This window comes from Cyrtonyx montezumae, unplaced genomic scaffold, assembly GCF_038088225.1.
Source record: "Cyrtonyx montezumae isolate F1298 unplaced genomic scaffold, pur_monq_1.0 scaffold_7, whole genome shotgun sequence".
Classification (NCBI taxonomy): Eukaryota; Metazoa; Chordata; class Aves; order Galliformes; family Odontophoridae; genus Cyrtonyx; species Cyrtonyx montezumae.
The window spans coordinates 14516497-14535021 of record NW_027072078.1 but is presented as its reverse complement, the minus strand read 5'-3'; the positions used below and the strand labels follow the sequence as shown (position 1 = coordinate 14535021).

Here is an 18525-nt window from a genome sequence, read left to right as displayed (position 1 = left end):
TCACATATCTTTTTAAAGCAATTTTAATTCCTTCAGTTTCATAGATAAAACTACACTATTTTAAAACAAACATAAAAATGATGTTTTAGTAAAACATTCCCTGATGTTTGTATGATAAAGCTTTTTGTCATTTTTAGTAATGTGCATAGAAATAATGTTAGCCCTGCCTTTTTCTGGAAGAACAACCTAGTGGCTTTGGAATTTATCTTGGTAGGTCATCATAAGTGGCAGGGAAGAAGGAGAGCTAATGACTCAGCAAAATGAAAAACAAAACCCCAACCTGGTGCAAAATCAATTAAGACTTTTTTTTCTTTCCGTGTTGTAAACTACACCACTTCTGAGTTATGGTTCATGAGCTGATTTGCCCAAGTTCTTTTCAGGTTCAGTTCGAAGCTTAAGAACTCAGCTGAGGGTAGTGCTTTTTTTGTAAAACAAAGGAGATTTCAGTTTCATTGTGCTTATAATCAAAAATCACAATCTGTTTTGGGTTTCTTTCTAAACATTGTATTCTAACAGTAGTGATTAATATTTATGGAATCTCTACTGTTTAGAACATTAAAAAATAATACAACTAAAAGAGCAGTTTGCTTTACCATTTAATGAAATATTTTTATTTAGTGTATTAATACTTGCAAATGCTGCACTACACCCATAATTAAAGCCCAGTTTTTCTTCCAGTATTTCATTTAAGGATACAATTTTTTGTTAAAATGTTTTTTTTTTAGATGGATAGGTATATAACAGTTATCATTTCTATGAATTGCTGGCTGCCAGTCTTATCTGAGCAAAATAATGAATTAGAATTCTTACTTTGTCCTCAGTTTATGTTATGACACGTTGGCAGAATGTTTACTTGATCTGTGTGTATTTTAGAGCTAGAAGGCTGCACAGAAAACACTCTGCAGGCAGAATATAAATGCTTGAATCTTTTCTGCTAATGTTTACAAGATTGGGTGAGGAAAAACCTTCAGTTACTCAAGATGGCACATCATGCAAGTGAATAATTCTGCTAATTATTGCAATCTCTGTGAGATATCAAGATAGTGATTGTTTATTTTGTGGCTTTGGTAAATGGAGTGTAGGTTGTTCTGAAAGTAATGCCTCCTCTTTATTTCAGTGGAAACTGAAAGAGTTATAAAGAGCACAATAATACTATTTGATAGAGCAAGTTCTTAACTACGAAATGCAATTTTCTTTGACATCATCTCCAGTGTTAACTCTGCTTTTTTTTTTGTTTTTTATGAACAAGAGCCTGCATGCTGCACTTGTAAAAAATTCTGCAGCAATGGAGGTGACCTGCTGATACCACTGCTGAAGCTCTGCCTTACAGTGCCTCAACCACTATTTGATTCTCTTAAATATTCAGCAAGTGTTGATGAAGGTCAATGGATGCCATTTTGTATGAGGAATTCAGTGATATTCTCTTTGCCCCATACCTCTTCCATTCTATCAGACTCCCCCTCTGCTCCTCACAGGGCAATGAAATGTAACAGGATCATGGTGGGAAGGTTCAACCTCTATTGCCATTAACATCAACATCTACCTCTGTTGTGGGCAAACATAATAAAATAAGCAACACTACTTTTGGAGCACTCTTATTTAAATCTATGTATAGAAGTGAAAATGTCTGAGTGTTTAGTAACTTTTGAGTAGATTTCAAGTGCCAGTTCTCAACCTTGATTTATGAGTCCCTGTTCAACACTGGAATCTTTCATGTCTGTAAACAAAACGCGAATGACTGTTGATGTAACTTACTTTGTGGGACTTTCCTGTGTGAATCTGGGGGAAAAAATGGAGGCAAACAAGTCTATTTCAGCTATGAAACCTCTATGGTAAGAATAACGTGGTATAAGTGCAAGTTGAGAGTGTTTGCAGGAACATTTTTCTCCTCTGTGTACCTTTTTTAAAATGGACAAACTTAAGCTTCTACTTCAGGATCACTCATGAGTTCTTAATGAGGAGGAGAGGGAGCTCTAGATACAACTCTTGCAAGTCCAGGGCACCTGCTGTTGTTTCTCATTTAATTTTGGATTCTGGAGGATGGACTAAGGCCTATTGTTGCTTTGTTCCCTTTATAAATGTTTTCATAGCTTCTTGAATTACTGCTTTCTCTATCATGGGCTTGCTCCGTTTGATCACTGACTTCTGTTCATTCTGCATTTTTAGTCTTTATGATAATTTATGACAGTGTTTTCCTACATTTCACTGTGGCATGTTTTCCCAGTTTGCCACTTTTTCTTCCTGTAATCTATTTTTGAATTTAGCTGTTCTGGATTTTAGTTTAAACCAGTTTTTTTTTTCAATCCTTAAAAACTGATACCTATTGCCTTCAAAAATATTTTTTTGGATAAGGAAAGACCAAATGATGCCTGACTGCTTAGGGGAAGGCTTAGTTCTTTATTTTGTTTTCTTCTTAAGAGGTGGTAGCTTAAAAAGTCGTCATTCATGGCTTCTTAAGTATTATTTTACATCCTTAAAAATATTGCTTTCCTCCTTAGTGTGGATTTAATGAGGGTTCATGAAGCAGTGTAGAAAGCAGGGAGAAATTATTTTGTTCACTTCAAGTGTTCAGATGAGAACAAATCTCTAGTTCATAAGGCATTAAGCTATTTTTTAATTCTCTCCTTTTTCTTTCTTCTTTCCTGATGCAATTTTCAGGCTTCTGACTGAAAAGGTTTTCTGCCTGAGACAGATAAGGATGGACAGTCTGTAAATAACTTTTGCTTTAGACAGTGTCTTATTGGATTCTGGAAAAGGGATGAACTGGTAGATCCTTTCTCACCATTTTTAATGCTTCTGTTATGAAATTATTATTAAATACTAAAGTCTGTTTTGTTTTTCCAACAATTCCTTCCCTCCTTTTTTTTAACCCTTCACCTAAAAAAATAACAACAACAACAAAAAAAAAAAGCAGGAAAAAGAGGGAAGCAAAACTTTTGGAGCAGAGCACCTAAGCAGTAGTTTTGAAGATGTGATTTGCTCACCTGTATATGAGTGAATCTTTAATACTATTAGGGAAATTGGGATAGCTTTGAAAGTATGGGAAAAAGCTATTGCAATTAAGATGCCAGCATATAGTGTGTAAGCAAACTATAATTTCCATTATTTTGTCTACATCTCTAATGTTCTGGGAAGAATTCTTCTCAAATTATGTCAGTGTAGGTTTATGCATCTGCAAGCATTGCTGTGCTGTACCTGTGTACTTTGTGTTATTACTCCACAGCTGTTGTTATTCTTTAAGAAGCTGTGCTGTCTGTCCTTGACAGGGAAGTAGAACCATGGTATGATGGATTTAACCACATGAACAGCACTTTTAAAGCTATTTTGAGACTTTTTTTATTCCCTCAGATCACAAATTCAAGGGCAGAGAGGAAAAAAATAAACTGGTGACTTTATTCAAAATAGCAAATAGGTGACCTAGGTAAGAGCTTCTCCACATTCTGTGGAAAGATCCAGTAGAACTATCTTTGCCCCCTTTACCAAATTTAATTCTCCAATGAGTTAACATACATTTAGGGACAAACTTTTTGATCCCTCTGCATTCAGAAGCTCAGCACTGTTGCCCCCTGTACAAGGTATGGTTAATATGGGTGTGTAACCTGCACACCCGAGTGGTTCCCTTCATATTATAGGAATTTCTAGGTGACCTTTCTGAGAGAATAGAAGCATGTATCAGATAGCTGTGTCAGTATTTATTTTTTTTATATTTGATTGATTTGTCTTGAGTTCCCTCTGAAATTATGAAGGGGGTTTGCAAAGATACTCCAAACCCATTTTTCTTTTTGCTGGTTGATAGCTATGTGACTCAAAGGTCAATCTTTTAGAGGAAAGACCCACAGAAAAACATTTATCTCTTTAAATATCCTTTTCTTAAACTGTACTTTCCTGGAAACTTTCTGGATTGTCTGTGAAATAAAAAAAATGACCTGAACCACAGATGTAGAGTGTTCTACTTAAATACAGTACATCTGACTAACACTTGATTTTCAGTGAAGTAAAAATGTGTGGCCAGCACATCCTGTGGTTTTTGTTTCTGTTGCTGTCTGTGTAAAACATACAAAGGTTAAAGTAAATGGCTCGAAGTATTTATCTTCATTTTGAGGTCATCATTACCTGCCTGTAAGTAGGTCAGAAAATCCATGGATCTGATGCATAGATTATCAACTTAGAACAGTCTATGTGGCACAAGACTTTGCTTTGTATAAGGGATGTTTCCAGCAGGTTTTGCCTTGCAGTGGGAGCTGCTATTGTTGCTCATCTTGGAAACTTACTGGGTTTCTGATTTGCTGGTTGTATAGATGATTATATTTTATTAGGAAACGTTTCAAATGAAAATTCTCTAAGTGAAAATGTAATCTACTTAAGCAAAAATAATGCTTTTGGAAAATTGCAATTGGGGCAGTGTTAATGTTCGGACTGCTAGATGAAAGGCCACGACTAATGCAGATGTGGTTTGTACTCCAAAGCTTTGGTGATGTTTTAAATATCAATGTGGTGAGTAGATCCTCACATCTGATAGGAGGAACATCATGACTGGTTTCCACTGCAACTTTAATATATTAGTCTTATGATGTGTTTTAAGACCTTGTTGTTACAAAGTATTTCTTTTACGTTAAAACCATCACTAACTTTCTAATGACTCTTTCTGCCTAAATAGGAGGGAAGGACAGAAGAAGTGGTCTCATTCTGACAATTCCATTATGCCTTGAGCAGACGAGTATGGATGAGCTGAGTGTCACACTGGATTACCTGCTAAGTATCCCAAGGTGATTTCAAAGGCATTTGGCTCAGGGCTGATTGTTTCTTCCAGTGCTGGGATGGGTTGTTTATTGTTTCTATTTGACATGGATGCAAAAATTTATTTCATGTAAATGGTTGTTTAAAAACATTATACAGTCTGATTTAGTTAGAAACATACATGTTAAAATAAATCTGGAGATCCAGTAAGGCTTGCTTAAGTCCTCTTATTTTGTATATCTGACTTTGTGGGTTTTTTTGTTGGTTTGTTTTATATATTTGTTTGAGGTATTTATTTACTCTTTTCATGGTGTGTCTTTCATTCTTTTTAATGTCAGTGTGCTTAAATTGCTGTGTAAATTAATGAGCCACTCTAATGAAATTCTTAAACTTACAAAAGTAACAGACTTACCCGAAGTAAACAGCTACCTCCACTTTTTACTTGTCTGTATGCATATCGTTTGTAACCTGTAGACCTTAATCATACAGTTTAAATTAGCCTCATTAGTTATCCAGTTTGGTCAAGTGTTCAAAATTAAAATACTGCCTAAATGTGCTGAAGTACCACTTGCATGTTTTGTCTTTCAGATCTTATAGTAAGATATTTTTTAAGTTCTGTTTACATAAACCTGCAAATTTATAATGACAGTTTTTGTTCCTAGTTTTAATTAACTGTTTTTGTTCTTTTTCTTAAGTTCCAGAAGTTGATCTTTAGAGTTGCTTTGCATTTATCTAGAAAGGAAAGAGGTCCCTCAGCTGAATATTTGCTTGTATTCCTTTAAGCATGTCTTTTGGAAATAAAGATTCAGTGCCATAACCGAGGAATGTTTAGTGCAGTTTGCTTGTTGGAATCTACAAATAGTTTTTTTTTAAAGCAAGTGATCCAATTTCTTTTTGTAGTTAAGATCACTTAAAAAAAAAAGAGCTCTGGTTAGGGAGGGACAAGCAAGGAGTAAATTCAGTTTTCTTACAAGTAAAGCAGCAATATGTATATGTAAATTGAACAGCATTTAAGTTGTGAAAGCTTTAGAGTTTTTTAAACAGCTTGTAGAGTGTTGGAAATCCCAAATTCTCATCCGTTGTCTCATTGATTTAAGGACTTGGCTGCTTTTATGGAACAGATACAGGCGTTGTTGTTCTCTCAAGTGTTAATTATTCCTCAGTCTCACCCTGGTTTATGCTTTTTTACATATATTAGTATAAAAATAACTGACTGAAAATTCAATGAAAACGCTCTTTGTACTCTATACAAACTGGGAGTCTGCTTGAATGTAAAGTTTAGTGTTCTCACTTCTAATGTTATGTTTGTTGGTTATGTGGAAAAAATAACCTTTACGGTGGCAGTATGTAAAGGTTGTTGGCATTTTTGTTAGCATGTTAGAAACGTGTCTTTTTTGGCCTAAGCATTTTCATTTTGCACCTAAGAGTCGCTCTACAGTATTTTAAAAGGAGGAATATGGAAATGGATGTTGCCTGAAACCTTGATATCTGCCCAAGAAACATGAATTTAACTTTTTTTTCCCATGCATGCTTTCTCATAAGCATAAGCTAACCTAACATGTCTAACTTCAAATTAAATTGGATGTGTCTTACTTTATAGCTATGTTTTGGAACGTACATTTTGGTGATGATGAATAGCTGTATCCAAAAACTACATAGCTGTATTTTTCAGTAGATTTGAAGGCAGAATCATGGTGATATAATACCTGATATGAATAATAATAACACCATACTTGTTGATGAATTATACCTTTTTTTTCTAAGTGCTTTTCCTTTTCAGTGAAAAGTGCAAGGCAAGAGGATTTACTGTGATAGTGGATGGCAGAAAATCTCAGTGGAATGTGGTGAAGACAGTTGTGTTAATGCTTCAGGTAAATCCATTTTATATATTGATAGTTGACAGATTTGTTCTATAGATGTGAACCCAATATCTGCGTCATTATAGGGGCATTAATTTCTTCATTGAGAGACAGGCAGTTTATGGCCTTTTAATATCACAAAATCTGCTCTTTAACAAAGGAACAATATGACAAGAGGGTGACATGCTTCACTCAGGTCAGGGTCAAATTCCTTACTTGTTCACCATGTGAGATTAAAACTCTGTTTCAGGAAAATGGTTACAGTTGAAAAAAATACAGAATTGAGTCTGTGTTTGGCATCATCAATCAACTATGAGTAGTAGGTGTGTCAGCTGGGAGCATTTCACACTGATAGTGCAGCTAAATAGGCTTTGATGCAATATTCAGTACCAATTGGCTTCCATTGGAATTGACTGTTGATTTTGTTCCATTACATTAGTTCCAGTCACGTGTCCTGGATACTGCTCAAAGCAGGGAGGAAAAAAGTGTCAGTTCCTGGTTGTTGTTTATAATTGTTTATAAAGTTGTTTATAATTACTTAACTTTTCAGAATTTTCAGAGTACTGAGGTTCTGATAAAGATATATGATAAAATTTTATTTCTGGTAAGGAGTATGGTCTATCTTCTAGAGTTAGTGTTCAAAGAAAATGGAAGAAAGAACACATTGAACTTGATTAAAGAAGTTGAACTCCACTGCCTTTCCTGCCTTTCTTACTGTGTAAATGATTGCTATTTATCAGAGGGCTCTGATAGGTGAAGCATTAAGAAGTGCCTACTTCCAATAAAGCAGGTTTTTTTTTTTTTTTTTGCCTAAATGATTACTTTTTCGTTCTACATATCAGTCTGCATAAGTAGAAATCTTTGTTACTAACTTTTTTTTAAAGAGGTACCATAAATAACATTTAATGAAACCAGTTCATGTTTTCTGTACTGGTATAGCATGGATGGTGGTTAGATTTTCTTTTCAGAATTTTTCTTTTCAGTTTTGACTGTGTTTTGATGTGTGCTCTACTGCAAAGTGTGAGCAAACTTGGGACATAGTTGCAGCAAATCTTGTTTAGTTTCTATCTGCAAATCTAACTTTTTGAGTAGTTTGTGGCATGTAAGTAGAATTCAGTTCTGTGATTCACAAAAGCGTGAATGTTTTATTATTGTCCCCTCTCCCAATTTGTTTTACAGAACGTTGTTCCAGCTGAGGTATCACTTGTTTGTGTAGTAAAGCCAGATGAATTTTGGGATAAGAAGGTTACACATTTCTGCTTTTGGAAGGAGAAAGATAGACTTGGCTTTGAGGTATGTAGAACTTTTTTCTACTTCAGTCAGAAGTACAGTTTCTGGAATACTTGGGGTAATTGGATGAAAATATGTGCCTCCTTTAAAATGGTTTATTCTAGGTGCTTTATGGAGATTCCTAATAAACCATTGTGGCTTTTTAGCTCTTTGCTTTTTTCTACTTGAAAAGAATATTAAATGAACTAGGTCTTTAATTAGAAATCTGTTGCTCAGCAAGAGCATAAATCTGTATGACACACTTGGTAGATGTTTTGAGCAAGAAACTGTTAAGAGGTTTAGTATGAATTTTGTTTGTTACCTCTGTAATAAATTGTGGATTTGCATGTTGTGTAGCGTCGTTAAACGAGTAGCTGCCATTTTTGAAGAACACCTTGTTGCTCCATCTTTTTGGGAGGTTACTGGAAACTCAGATTTTTCTGTTTTTGGAAAACTGTCTGTACTATCAATCTTTCCAGCTGTTTTTGAAACGGATTTTGTTTGAACTACAGCAGATTTGCCGTGCTTGCCAGTTACTGAAATAGAAAACGTGTTTTGTATGAAGCACTATAAGAACATCTTCTTTTCTTAAAAAGATTAAGAGCATTTTACAACCTTATCTAATTCTGAGTAGTTCTCTCTGATGGTAAGATAATTACATTCTTGAGTACTCACCTAGAAAAGTTAGTTCAGGGAAAACTGAGTTTAGAAGATGACAGCTAAAGCTTACGTAGCTACTAAATAATATAATCCTAGAGGCTTGATCATCTAGAGAAATCATTTTTTTTAATTCTGTTCAGTTTTTTACCAGACTTTACTTAGAACAGATTATTTCATTTATCTTCTGGAAATAATTATTGCATTTCAAAGAGATCTCAAGGAGTGGGTTGGGGAGGATGGATTCTTTTTTGTAATATGCTTTAGTGTCTTACCAAGAAGGAAATCTTACACGTATATCTTTGGGCTATTTATCTAACAGATGAAAAGATTATATTTTTATTTTTGAATAATTCCTTAAAGACGAATTTGAAAAGTAGTCTGAATACAAAAGAATTTCTGAACAACCACTTCTGTGCTTGAGACAGCTAGATATTTAGTCACAAAGACAATGGCTGAAATTTTACTGCTGAAAGTAGTCACAGCTATGATAATCTTGTAACTTGTATTTCAATTAAATTCTCCTGGGCTTTACAGGTGCCTTTGTTTGCCTTCACTTGAATCATTTGAGGGGACTGGCAAGGATGTGCGCTCAAAGTCTACTTCTGTCTTAAAGCTGCTACTTAATAAAAACTGTAACTTTTCAATGCCAAAGGAAATGAGTATGGTGATACCTATTGGATATTAGTCGATTGTTTGTAGCACATCCCATTGAGAAAGAAGCTGAGCCAAGCATCTGTACTCAAAAGGATGATTATGTTTAGAAAGCAACTTCAGTACAAATACTCAATTTCATGCAGACATAACATAAATGCCCAAGTCCATATGCTGATGGGAATTCTTCAGCAGCTCCTACTGTCCAATGTAGACTTTTTTTTTTCCCTCCTGCCCATCAGTGAGTATAGTTCTGGGAAGCCTTTCAAATTGTGGTATAGAAGAATTTTGAACCCTGGTTGTTATACCAATTGTTAATATTGCTAGTTTAAAAAATATTTTTTCCTGATTCTTTTTGGATTTTTCTATGATATTTTATTTGCATTGTCAGCAAAGATCATTAGAGTATTTTTTTTGTTTGTTTCTAAACTACATTTGTGTTACTAAACCATAAAGCACTTCTCTCTGACATCTACAGTTCTTTTAATTTTAGAGTTCTGAAGTTTTAGGAAGAGAAAAACAAGTATATATTTCATACAAGCATGGATCAAAATGTGTCAACTTCTTAAAACCAGTCAACCATGTATATCATTTTATGACAAAAAAAAAAAAAAAACCAACAAAACCGTATCAGTTGCTCCCTTGTCAGGGGGAAAAGCTTCACATTTGTTCTTTTCTGGCTCCTTGAGTCTTGGGTTAATGCAGGGACTGAACAGGGATTTGTAAGCATAGAGGGTAATAAAAAAAGGTAGTTTCTCAATTCTCACTGTGATTGATTAGACTTTGCCCTTGAGTTTTCTCCTAGTTTTAAAGCACTGAATGGCTGATTTGCACTGAAGCAGTAAGACTGCCTGCTTGCACAGAGGCTGAAATCAGCTTTGGGGCATTTGGGGTCAGTATAGATGCTGATGAAGAGACTTTCATGATACTGTCCTAGCTCTTCCTTGTTTCTTGCACTTGTTTTGTTCTTCTATGCAATTCATTTTCTCTAATAGCATTCTTCATTAAAGGGCACGGAAGGATGAAATAATAGTAGGAAAAATCTTGTAGTTTTCCTAATAATGAAGAATGACCATTAGTAATAAGTAAGTCTTTGTTCTTTGCTGTTCATTAACTCTTGGTTATGTTACTAGGAAAACTGACTTAATAAGAATGCCCCTCCTTTGTGCTCCAAGTAGTCCTTGTATTAGAGCTAGTAATGTATCATTGCCCTCTTTCTTATGTGCTTTCTTATGTGAGTACTGAGCACTGGTGAAGCTATGGAAACCCCTTTACACAAAACTGCAATTATGTATACGCAAGCAGTAAAACCAAAATAATGCTCAACCTTTATTTTTCATGAGAGGTTAGATTTGGATAACTATTAGTTAGAAAAAACGATTATTTTAGACTAATAATATCCTTTATATCCTACTTTGTGCTTCATGATCTGTCTCTTATACTTTGTCTAATAATGCCACAGGAAGCAGTCAGTCAAAATACTGTCCTTTCTATTGTAAGGAGATTGTCTGCTTCAGGGTTAGGTGTGTTGGTGAAAAGTTGCAAAGCACTGAGAATAATTAATGAATGAAAGGTTACTGAGTGGTGTAAGTGTAAGATGTGATTAAGAAAACAAATGGAAGTGACAAACATGATCAGACTTTTTTTTTTTCCTTTATATTAGTCCCTAATTCAAATAAAGTAACTCTGAAATAGGTACTTACTTTCTCTGGTCTAATGATCTTTGTTAGCTAGTTACAGCTGTTCTTAATGTTCCAAAGTAAAATAAAAAAGAAAGTCCAAACTCCAACTGTTTTTTTATAGGTGGCTTTTTTCCCTTGTGGTCCTGACCTTTCTAGTGTTACCACAGAAGTTTTTCTGTATTGTTTTTGAATTTTGAAACTATATATTGTTGCAACATGTATCTGCATATCCTTTCAGTTTTCAACTTAGAAATCGAATTTTGGCACATTTAACCCCATTTTATCTTTTAAGAATAATAGTAATAGGTAGAATGTTATTCCAGAGAATGATTGAATAACAATTTGTAAATCCTTTATTTCTTTATTATGTTTTCCAGTTGGCTATTTTAGAGCTGAGGCACTAGAACTTGTAGTTTTCAGAGACTTTCTTAAAAATTGATATAGTGGTTCTAAAATTTTTTATAATTGAAATGGCATTTATTTTAATGTCTCCCTTTCTCTGAATGTATTTAAACAAAAACTACATTGAATGCAATACATCATATGCCTTAAAAAAACCTGTGCCAAATCAGGGAATTATCCCTTTAGAGCTGAAGAAGGTAAACCTGTGTTTATGTACTTTTAGAATTCAGTTCTAAAGGAGGATGTGCTGAAAAATATCAGGTTGTGTGTGTGTCTTTTTCTCTTCTTGGGAATGGAAGAATGACAGTGTGTTATTATCATGTGCCTTTAAGGGGAAGGTGAATGAGTAGCCAGAGCGGTTAGTACTGGGTGGGGAAAAAGAGGTTATTGGGAGTGGAGCTGACAGACAGGTCCTGTGTCTAGGTTCTACTACCTGCTGTTGGGCTTTTTTGGTATGCCAGATGTTCTGTGTGATACTGGTCAGATAAATATTTAACTTGTATTTCTTTACGCTACTCGGTTTTTAATCAAGTAAGATTTCATGATTATGAAACAGTAGAGTTTTTGTTCTACAAAGAATGTGACAATTACATGGTGATGAATCACAGTTGGAGCAGGAATTTGGTCAGATATGATTTGTCTGTTTGAAGTGCCATAGTTATTCTTGAAAAGTCACCAGCAATATAGTTCAATCCTTATTTCACAGTTTCCAGAAGCTAAACTTGCTGAAGAATGAGCATAGCTGATTTTTGTTTCTTTTTTTCTGGAGTTGAGGGGAGTGGGAATATAAATGTCAACTTTTAATCTGATCGATCTAGAAAACAAGTAGGATTCGTACTATGTTTTAAAACAAAACAAATACCAAGAAACAGGTTAGTGTTTTTGTACAAAGGCTGCTTTCAGTATAATGTGGAAGATGAAACTGGAAGGTCTGTGGTCTGGGTTTCTCCACCAGCTGAAGTGCAGAGTTATGCTCGCAATCTGCCTTCTCAATTGAAGCTTTCCCCATGTTTTTCTAAACCTGTTTGTGTATGTAAGCTGTTAGAATAACAAATCATTAAGAATTCATTTACTGAAAGAACAACTGGTATTGACTCAAAGAATCTTAGAATATCCTGGACTGGGAGGGACCACAAGTATCTTGATTCCAATTCATGAGCCAAAAGGAGTTTGTCAAAGTTCAGCCTTTATACTTATCAACAAGGCTATCAGAAAGGATGAGTTTTCTGGATTTCCCAGTGTCTTGGCAAAATTTTTGGTAAACGAACAAAAAGTCCTTCCACTTAGACCTGTTTGAATGAGATTTGTTCAAAATTACCAGCCAATGATTAGATAACTATGGTCAGTTTTAAGCATCCATTCATGTTTTTTTTTTTTAATGAAATGATATATTTTAAAAATGATATATTTTAAGAATGATTGCATTATGTTCTAGTAAGTTAATTAAACTTTTAGGTGCAACAGCACTTTCCAGTATGCTATATCATCTCTTGGTTTTCATTCGTGAGTTCCTAGAAATGTTGTTTTGATTTCATTCAATAATACAACATTTTTGTTTTTCCCAAAATATTAGCTTGAGTTGTCTTTTGCTTTCAAGTGTTAGAGCAGCCTATTATCATACAAAGCATGTTTCGAGTAGAATGAAAGCTGTTACTACTTCTCTAGGTTCTAAAAAGAGCTGAGTATGGATGATGATATGGCTTCTGGTCAATACGAAACAGGGCACATTTGAAACCTTATTAATGCTATCACTTGTCAAAAGTTGGTGGGCTGAAACAAAGACTTACAGACTCTGTAACTAATACTTTCCCTGCCTTTGAAAGACTCATCTGTCCAGACTTATTCATCTATCTCTTAGAAAATTTAAGCTGTTCACATTAACATAAAACTGTTGTCTACTGTCCAAAGGCTATTACTTTGGATTAAAAAAATAATCTTTCTGAAGTCAACTCTATAGTCGCTTAAAAACAAAAGTAAATTTGGAAGCAAACAGTGGGATATTTCCTTTTTTGTTTAAAAAGTAAATGGCCTTTCTTTATATCTTTGACATTTTTCCCTTGCTTCACAGCCTTAATTCTTACAATTCTGTGGTAGCTAACTAAAACATTAATTCAGAAGCTTCAGAGAAGTAGCTTGCCCCCTCCAAACACAAAAATAGCAAAGTTTAAAGCATAAGGAGGGAGTTCTTAGTACTGCCTCTAGTCTGTTTCAGAACAAGAGCTAAGTTCTGTTCAGGAACTGCCCTTCTGCTACCACCTTATCAAAATCCAAATGATTGCTTACTTTTTTTTTTTTTTTTTAAGTTTTCAGGCAGGCTTTCTGCAGTTGTCATAAATAAGTCAGTAATTCCTTTTTTTTTTTTTTTAATAACCATGGAGAATAAATAGTTTTCAGAACAACATCATAAGTTAGAAGAAAACTTGCTATTGGAAGTTTTTCCTTTTTCAAGATTTTTCTGATAGGATGCAAGGGAAAATTATACTCTTTGATTAAATTACACCTGTGGTTGCTATTTTTGGAGAGTATGGTTGGAAGGAAGATTGTGTTATATTGCTGATGCATTTGTTATAGGGAGGCTTTGCTTTGCGAGGGAAGAAACTCTCAGGGAACTACAGGCCAGTCAGCCTCACCTCTGTCCTTGGAAAGGTGATGGAACAGTTTGTTCTGGATGCTATCCCCAGGCAGTTGGAAGAAAAGAGAGTTATCATGAGTAGTCAGCATGGGTTCATCAGGGGGAGGTTGTGGTGGCCTTCTGTGATGTCGTTATTGTCTGGGTGAATGAGGGGTGAGCAGTGGATACAGCCTACCTTGATTTCAGAGAGGCGTTTGACACTGTCTTCTACAGCATCCATATAAAAAAGTTGAGGATGTGTGGAAAAGATGAGTGGACGGTGAGGTGGTTGGAGAGCTTGCTGAGAGGGTTGTGATCGGTGGCACAGAGTCCAGTTGGAGGCCTGTACTTAACGGTGTTCCTTAGGGGTCGGTGCTGGGTCCTGTCCTGTTCAACATCTTCATCAACCTTGATGAGGGGATAGAATCCGTCCTCAGCAAGTTTGCTGATGATACAAAGCTGAGAGAAATGGCTGACGAACCAAAAAGGCTGTGGTACCATCAGTGAGACTTGGACAGGCTGGAGAGTTGGGCAGAAAGGAACCGGATGAGGTTTAACAAGAGCAAGTGTAGAGTCTTGCACCTAGGGAGGAATAACTGCACACACAAGTACAGGTTGGGGAGTGACCTGCTGGAGAGGAGCTCTGAGGAGAGTGACCTGGGTGTCCTGGTGGATGACAGGCTGGCCACGAGCCTAGAAAGCCAGCAGGATCCTGGGGTGCGTTAAAAAGAGTATGGCCAGCAGGTCGAGGGAAGTGATCCTCCCCCTCTACTCTGCCCTGGTGAGGCCTCACCTGTAGTACTGTGTCAAGTTCTGGGCTCCCTGGTACAAAAAAGACAGGGATCTCCTTTAAAGAGTCCAGCGGAGGGCTACGAAGACGATAAAGGATGTGGAACACCTCCCTTATGAGGAGAGGTTGAGAGACCTGGATCTGTTCAGCCTTGAGAAAACTCAGAGGGAATCTGATCCACATCTATAAATATTTAAGGAGCAGGAGGCAAAGGGATAAGGCTGACCTCTTCTCAGCAGTGTGTGGTGATAGGACAAGGGAAATGGCCACAAACTGAGGCATAGGAAGTTCCGCACAAATGTGCATGGGAACTTCTTCACTGTAAGGGTGACGGAGCACTGGCACAGACTGCGCAGAGAGGTGGTGGAGACTCCTTCTCTGGAGACATACAAGACCCGCCTGGGCACCTACCTGTGCAACCTGGGCTAGGAAGCTGCTTTGGCAGGGGGTTGGACTCAGTCTCTGGAGGTTTCTACCAACCCCTGCAGTTCTGTGAAATACTTTAACGTGTTTCTCCTGAACAAGTTATATCCTCTGTCATGTCCCTCTTGTTGCCCTCCAAAGGATTCACTGAAATATTCAGACTTAAGTGGTCTCAGTTTATTCAATTTATCAATCAATTTATCAACCATCAATTTATTTAAGAAGTTTGCTGTTGGGTTTCTTTTTTAATGTTGTTAGAACTGATGTTTCTTTGCTATTGGCCAGCTACCTGATTTACATTTGTTTCCATACTGAAATGTCCTGATTGAGTGAATTAATTTTCTTCTTTCTTTTTTTTATAAACTCATAGGGATGTACAGAATGTAAAAATTACCTAAACTATGAAGGTATGCAGTGCATTTGCATGGTAAATGCAGGTACTTAGTTTGTGTGACACAAAGGACTGCAAGAGAGTGATGCTTTGCAGCATGATATCCTTCTTCTGTATTCATTAAGAATAGGGCATGTAAAGTATGACTTAATCAAGAAACATCAATTACCATGAGGAAAACAGTTAATAAGTGTATTTCTTTCTCCTACTGTAAATGCAGAAGGTGATATTTTTGATGCTCCTAAATGATTCTGCATGCGATATAGACTGTGTATCAAAATTATCTGCCTCTATAAGGCCCCAGTTACTTGCAGTCAACCATGCTTCATTGGGATGTTTAGCAGTAAGAGGGTCACTTGTTGCAAGTCACTGAAAAGATCTGCTTGGTACCTCTGGACACACTTAGCACAACTTGTCAGGTAATTAAGTAAAAGTATAAGCATTACCTACACCTATATCAGATGCTTATTGTTGCAGGTTATTTTGGTGTCTGCTAACAAGCTGACTCGATACATAGAACCATGTCAACTAACAGAAGATTTTGGAGGAACTCTCACCTATGATCACATGGATTGGTTGAATAAGAGGCTGGTTAGTTTTTTTTTTCTTTCAGATATCTCATCGATGGATTTCTATTCATATAGGAGCTTTGTATAGAATTTGTTCCATGTGTAGTATTAAAGTTCATATGTATGCATTTTATTATGATCACTGAAGTAACAGGTTCCTTGGAGCTCTCCTACGGTCAGTCACTCTAGTAGAAGAACGTGTGTGTGACATAGTGGCTACATTTTGCCCACTAATAGGAGAAATCCCTGACAAGTTAGAAATACTTAGGACTGAGAGACAAGTTTCAAGTTGCCCTACACTGAACCCTGTGTCCGTGTTGTTTTCCCAATGGATACAGAGGAAGTAAACATATAGGGTTAAAAAAAATCTTAGAGATGTAATCTGAGCAATATCTGACTACACAGGCCTTGCTATCTATATGTACCCCTGCATTTGAAAAAACTGGTCAGAGTATTTTTTTTTAATCACTGCTATGTCTTCTACTTCAGAGTTAGTCATTACACTGAATTGGTGTTTTCACAAATTATTTTAATCCATTCAGTTGAGCTGTCTAATGCTTTTTATTATCACCTAGATTTAGTGTTATCCCTGATATTTACACAAAGATAGAGACATATATGATATAATAGTGTAAATATATCCGTAGGAACTTACAGGTTTTGCAGAAATCTAAAAAATTATATTTCAGAAATCAGTTCTTCATTATATTCATGTGACATTTCTTATCTCCTTAAAGACTTCTAGTGCTTCTAAAGTGTTCTATGGATAAAACTTTATGCTCTTTTTACTGTACCATCTGAATACTAGGAAATAATATGAAAATTTAAATGTATTATCTGAACTACTGTATAAATTTATACTGATACCCTCAATATTATCACTTATTTATATTTCTTAATTTAAAACATGCATTTTGTTTAGGTATTTGAAAAATTCACAAAAGAATCAACATCTTTGCTAGATGAACTTGCTCTAATTAACAACGGAAGTGATAAAGGAAATCAACAAGAAAAAGACAGGTGTGTGGTTAGGTTTCTGAAATTCATGTTTTTGGATATTAAATTTCATTAGAACCTTTGATAAAAATGAGTACAAAAAGCAAGAATTTAATGACTAACTTTCTTGTGGATGATTAGAATCAAGGTAGAGGGATTTACTCTGATGCTGTTTTCCAATAACTGGTTGCATCCCTGATGTAAACAGGCTCCAAAAGAAACTGAGGGACTGCATGCTTTACTTTTTTTTAACCAGTATGTTACAGTATGTATCTAAACAACGTTAAAAGCAAGCTCATATTTTCAGTCATTTATCAAAGTCATAGAAAATAATTACTTTTTGTATAGATTTACAAAGTGCCTATGCATTTAAGGTATTAGGCTGAGATCCAAGAGATTTAAGTTTCAGCTTCAGACTTCCATAGAAATTTCTTATGGCACTGCATAAGTCAATGGGGCTTTTATCTTGTTCCGTTATCCCTGCTGGCAAATCTCGTTCCAAGAACAAAGCTTCTGCCACTGCTGCACAGCTCTTTAAACTATAGATGCTACTGTTTGCCACAAAATCTGCTTATGTCATGTATATACTTAATATTCTGGGATGTGAAGAAAGGAGGGATATGGAGAAAAGTGGCACAGTCTCTTAACAGAATGTGGTAGGTCTGGTGTTGGTTGAAGCTTTTTAATGCTACTGTAATGCAAATGAATTATTGATATCTGTTTATTATTTTCTTAAAGATCAATAGATTTGAACTTCCTTCCATCAGTTGATCCTGAGACAGTACTGCAAACAGGTAAGTTGAAAAATAATGGCATTGATTAATGTTATTAACTTTACATTTATTTTCGTTCCTCACTTGAAAGCACGGAGAGCGTGATAGCTATCTTAACCAATGGCATAACATAATAAGTTTATCAATTAATGTCATCTTTGTTGGGTTAAAAAAGAAAGTAATGTGTCTTGTCTGCTTAATATCATTTTTAGTGGTGCTGATAATATCTTACCATAATTAGTAGCTTTAATTTGAGAGTACGTTGCTTATAGATGATGCCATTATGTTGGCCTCTCATGGAATGAATTCCTGTCAAGTAGTTACCAAGTGGTTAATGATATGAATGGTATTTTCCTACACAATTCAGATAATTTGCATCAGCCTAATTCTGAGCTGGCTATCTGTGGAAGCATGGTCTTTTGACTGTTCCTTTCTTGGGCTCTCCCTTAAGCTTTAAACAATTTGATTTCTTTGAGATGTTTTTAGGGTTGATACCTTATTCACAGTAATGCAGAATGGCATTGTTAATTTAGACTAGAAATATGCTTAAAGATTTGTATGGAGTAGGAAGCAAGGCATGGCATTAAGATGGTGATCAGAGTCTGAAGAGTGGTCAGAATCCTTCTCTATAGCTTCTTCTGTTGAACAATGTAACGTGATTTTTTGGTGTGTGTGTAGACCACTTTGTAGAAAGTTTGGAAGCGTTGTTTAT

At 35.6% G+C, this 18525-nt stretch overlaps 1 protein-coding gene across 4 annotated transcripts in view; it reads left to right on the top strand.

Moving 5' to 3' along the window:
• Nucleotides 1–18525, top strand: part of SESTD1 (SEC14 and spectrin domain containing 1) — a 50164-nt gene that overhangs the window by 15868 nt on the left and 15771 nt on the right. For 3 of the 4 annotated variants that reach the window (XM_065751396.1, XM_065751395.1, XM_065751394.1), the window contains 6 exons: nt 4658–4766; nt 6518–6608; nt 7776–7889; nt 15953–16066; nt 16967–17064; nt 17779–17834. In XM_065751396.1, coding sequence (XP_065607468.1) covers nt 4658–4766; nt 6518–6608; nt 7776–7889; nt 15953–16066; nt 16967–17064; nt 17779–17834 — 582 coding nt within the window. Of the gene's footprint in view, nt 1–4657; nt 4767–6501; nt 6609–7775; nt 7890–15952; nt 16067–16966; nt 17065–17778; nt 17835–18525 lie in introns of those variants that run through there. The other variant, XM_065751397.1, reaches the window with a different exon arrangement.